Genomic DNA, 4,313 nt, shown 5'->3' on the forward strand with positions numbered 1-4,313 from the left:
ACCAAAAAAAAAAAAAAAAAAAGACAGTAATTGTAAAAGGAAATCTAAGACATAAATGCTCAGGATATGAGGAGACTCCAGGAATCTTGGGGCTCTGCCCCTGGCTTTCCGGCTGGTGCCATGAACAGGGCCGAGACATTCTGTCTCAGCCCAGAGCTTTTGAGGGGAAGAGTCTGAGGCATGTTATACTGTGGGACTTTCTTCACAGGGACGCTCTGAAGCAGCTGAAGCAGCTTCCTGGCCCCTCAGGAAAATCCCCCACCAGCAGCTGAAGGGAATGGCGGAGCCACCTGCCTCCACCCCATTAGCTGGTCAGCTGTGACACTTATTATTCAAGGGCGAGTCTGGCCAGTTCTCTGTTCAAAATCACCAGCCAGACTTCAGAGATGGGGGCAGGGTGGCAAGGGCGGAGCCCAGCAGAGCAGGGTCAGCCTCAGGTTGTTAAGGAGGGCTGGATTCAGAGACCAGTCGGGAAAGCGGAGGCTGTCCCTGAGACCCACAAGCACACCACCAGAATATCGGAGTGGGCTTTCTGTGGAATGTGGAGCTGAGCCCCTGTGACAGCCCAGCCGCGTGCCTGCCAGCCTGATATGATAAGGGACATAGGCCCCAGTGGTCTTTCCTTATATAGCAGTTCCAGAGGCCATCCCCGCTGGCCTGGAGAAGGAGGTAGCTAGCCTCCCCTTCAGTTTGATCATCGGGATTCATCCTTGGTGAAAAACGTGGGAGAAGCCCTGCACAGGGGCAGGCTGGGGCCCGCCTACAGTGACTCGGCAGTGTTTTGGGGTTTCAGCCAAGTAACTGGAAGAAAACCGCTCGACATGTGACCATGTTTACAGTCGTAGACTAGAGCAGCCTAAACACCATGTGATCCACAGTGCATCGCCGAGGTGCAGGCTCTAAGAAACCTTGTCACTGGTGACAAAGCCACTGAGTCAGGAGGCCCCTGTGGCTTAGCAGGGAGGGAGAAAAGTCCCAGCTTTGGGGAGGGTGAGATGTCTCACCAGGCGCCAGCCTGCAGCCTGTCCCCACATTCCTTGGGGATTAAAAGAAAGCAGCCATTGTGACAGGCCAATGCCCGGTCTCTTCTAACCCAAAAGGGGAAGGCACCTCCGGGGCAAGGAGTTGGCTAAGCAAGGCAGGCTGTACCACGTAAGACACGGAGACCCACAAAGCAGTTAAGTCTCTGCTAGCACAGGGGGCTCTTATAGCTTGAAAGCAAATGGAAAAACTAGCGCAGTCCCTGCCAAGGGCTAGGTCGAGCTCTAAGATTCAGGTCCTGAGTGTTTCACTTGGAAAGCCCCCAGCGCACTCACCCGTCACGTAGATGTCATTGCCCAGCGCCACGATGCTGTAGCCCCCGCCTAAGTGGTCGGGGAACTCGGCCAGGTAGCGCCACTGGCCTGTCTGCGGATTGTAGCAGTCGACAGTGACCAACTCATCGCAGTCCTGGTCGCAACCTCCCACCAGCACCAGGATCTCCGCTAGGCCGGTGGACGGGCGCGGACGCATGCGGGGGCAGGGCCCGCGGTCGTGTCGGTCGTAGCGTGCCGCCTGGAAGTCGCGGGCCTCGCGCAGCAGGCGCAGGCAAGGCGGGCAGCGCGCCACCAGCGGCTCGGCCTCCACGTGTGCCAGCAGGTAGAAGCGGCGCACGAAGGGAAGGCGCACGGCCTCCAGCAGCTGCGGCCAGTGCGCCGCGCGGCGTGGCGGGTCGGCGCGGACCCAGCGCAGTGCCAGCTGGTAGGCTGCCTCCTCCTTGGGCACGCACAGCCCGTCGTCGCGCAGGTAGCGCAGCAGGCGGGCCAGCGGCAGCCTCTCCAACTGCTCGGCGCCCAGCTCGCCCACGTGGCGCAGGATAAAGCGCTGCGCCGCGCTAGCCAGCCCAGAGCAGCTGAAGGCCTCGGCAAAGTCCTGCATGTCCAGGCAGTTGGCCAGGTCGAGCTGCTGCTGCAGGAAGGCGCCGCACGCTTCCTTCACGGCGGGGAACTGCAGCAGGTCCGCGGCGCGCAGTAGCGGCTCGGCGTTGTCGCCGCTCACGGCCACTCTGCCGGTGTAGCTGAAGTCCAGGAGCAGCTGCAGCATATCGGGCGGCACCCCGTGCAGGCGCACGCGCTCGGCTCGGCTCTCGCGCAGCTGCCCCGCGAACATGGCGCGGAAGTAGGGACTAGCGGCCGCTAGCACGGCGCGGTGCGCGGGGAAGTCGCGGCCGCCAGCCGCCTCCAGGGTCACGTCCAGGAACTTGCGCTCGGCGCGCAGCTGACTCAAGCCGCGCAGCAGGCTCAGGGCGTGCGCGGGATCGGAGAAGGGCAGCACGGCCAAGGGCGCCGGCCGCTCCATGACGCGGGACTGCGGGCACAGGGACGCCCCGGCTCCCCGGGCACCGCCTCTATAAATATGCACGCCAGCCGCGGCCTCCGTGGGCGGGGTCTGTCGGGGCGGAACACCACAGGCCACGCCCACTTAACCCTTTTATCCCCAGCGCTGCTGGCTGGTTGAGTCACCGCCGCCTACGTCGGCTCCCTTTCTGCCCTTCCGGGACTTTCAACCTCCTCCGCGGACGCTCAGCTGGCAACGGCGGGTGACAAGTGCGAGCTCCGAGGTGTGCTAACCACCCTCCAGCCCAGCTGTTTGCAGAGCGAGGCCCGGAGAGGCGAGCTCGGCGCCCGAATCCACAATCACTCCTTTGGTTCCAGATTCCCTGTTGCGCTCCTGGGAACCTCAGGACATCTGGGTAGGATGATCCTGTTTTCAGTTCCGTTGGCTCCGGGGCAGTTACTTAAGCCCCCCGTCAGATTTCAAAAGTAGTATTTGCACAATTCAGCACCAAAGCACGAACAAGTCCAAGAGTTTCGTTGTCTCTCTTTTTTCTTTTTTCTTTTTTTTTTTGGCGCGTTTAAGAAAAACCGGGCCAGATTCCAGGAAGGCGCTCCTCCACAGTGTTCATGCCTGAGTTCAAAGCGAGCAGTCAAGTCTGGTCAGCATAAAAGCAGTAGTTTACTTTCCGAACGTACTCCTTCAGGCTACTCACGGTGGGTAGGAGCAAGTCTGCAGGGGAGTGCCCAGGCTCTCAGACCTCCGGGTGGCCCAAAGGATCACGGTCCGTCCGGGGAGTTTCTTAAAAAGCTGGAGATGGAGCCGCTCAGCAGTCACAGTTCTCTGAATGAGGCGGTATGTGCTGTACGTAAACGCAACTCTAGGAACGGGAGCCTACACTTGGAAGGCACTGTGAGTTTTGCTTTGCTTAGTTTTAGGGAACTGTCTGCTAATCAACTGTCCCCTACTTCCTTTCTGAAAGCATTCCAGCCTCAGGTCTCGCCCATCGCGCCCCTCGGGGAGGCTGCTAGGTTGACACAGCCTTGGCAGCAGACATTTTGTTTTATTCCATTTCTAAAACTTTTCAGGCTTTCTCTTCCACTCAGGAACCTCACCTCCTTTTCCTCTGAGAATGCAGCTGGTCTAAATTTTAGGGTCAGCATGGTAAGCACAGACTCCAAGGAAGAAAACATGCAGGTACCCTAGCAACCGCCTGTTGCCCATAGAAGGTCTGTTCACGCAGCTATTAAAGGCAGTGCAGCATTCCTGGGCCCAGGAGTCTGGCCAATAGCTTACACACTCACGCGGGTCTTCTGAGTCTGAGCAACCAGGAAGTGGCTGCTTGTAGGGGAAAGTACAATAAACCCTTGGAGTCAGCCGGCTCCTCTCAGCGTGAAGCCTGAGCATTAAATGCTGTAGCTGAGAACTGAGTATGGATTTTGTTTTTGTTGGAGATGGAACCCAGGGCCTCAGACATTCAAGGCTTGCACTTTATCATCTGAGGTCTCTGCCCCTCTGCTCCCCACTCTCCTAACATCAAAAGGGTAGGTCATTATGGAAGAATGACTCTGTAGATATTGAGATGGGAAGATGTGCATGTGTGCATGCTAGCTCCATCAAGTCAGATCATACACAGTGGGATCCAATTATACAAATTGTCTAGAAAAGAAATGAGCCTTCTCTGTCCTCTTTCTTCAAGGGTCTCCGGCTTGAGCCCAGGGTCTGGCTTGGGCTTCGCTTACTCTGTAGTCCATCAGCAGCTCTAGATTTCCCTTTCACTCCGAACATTTTTGTGTGTTGTGTGTGTGCTCATTCAGGTGCCACTGTGTAGTGTAGGTCAGAGAACAGTAGCCTCAGGTGCCGACCACGGGGTGTCATGATGAAACTCAGAGACCCAAGTGCTGGGATTAATGGCCTGTGACGCCACTGCAGGGCAAAAGGAACCCAGTTCTGGTACTCTGCGTGCTGCCCCAGGCTCATTCCCCTCATTTACATACTGT

General features: G+C 57.8%; 1 protein-coding gene across 1 annotated transcript in view; it reads right to left on the bottom strand.

The window, feature by feature from the left end:
• Klhl21 (kelch like family member 21) overlaps positions 1–3,556 on the bottom strand; it is a 10,421-nt gene extending 6,865 nt beyond the window's left edge. Inside the window, exon 1 of the mRNA XM_005353663.3 lies at positions 1,317–3,556. Coding sequence (XP_005353720.1) covers positions 1,317–2,337 — 1,021 coding nt within the window. The 5' untranslated portion in view covers positions 2,338–3,556. The remainder of the gene's footprint in view (positions 1–1,316) is intronic.
• Positions 3,557–4,313: the final 757 nt, after the last annotated feature.

This window comes from Microtus ochrogaster, chromosome 10, assembly GCF_000317375.1.
Source record: "Microtus ochrogaster isolate Prairie Vole_2 chromosome 10, MicOch1.0, whole genome shotgun sequence".
NCBI classification, from domain to species: Eukaryota; Metazoa; Chordata; class Mammalia; order Rodentia; family Cricetidae; genus Microtus; species Microtus ochrogaster.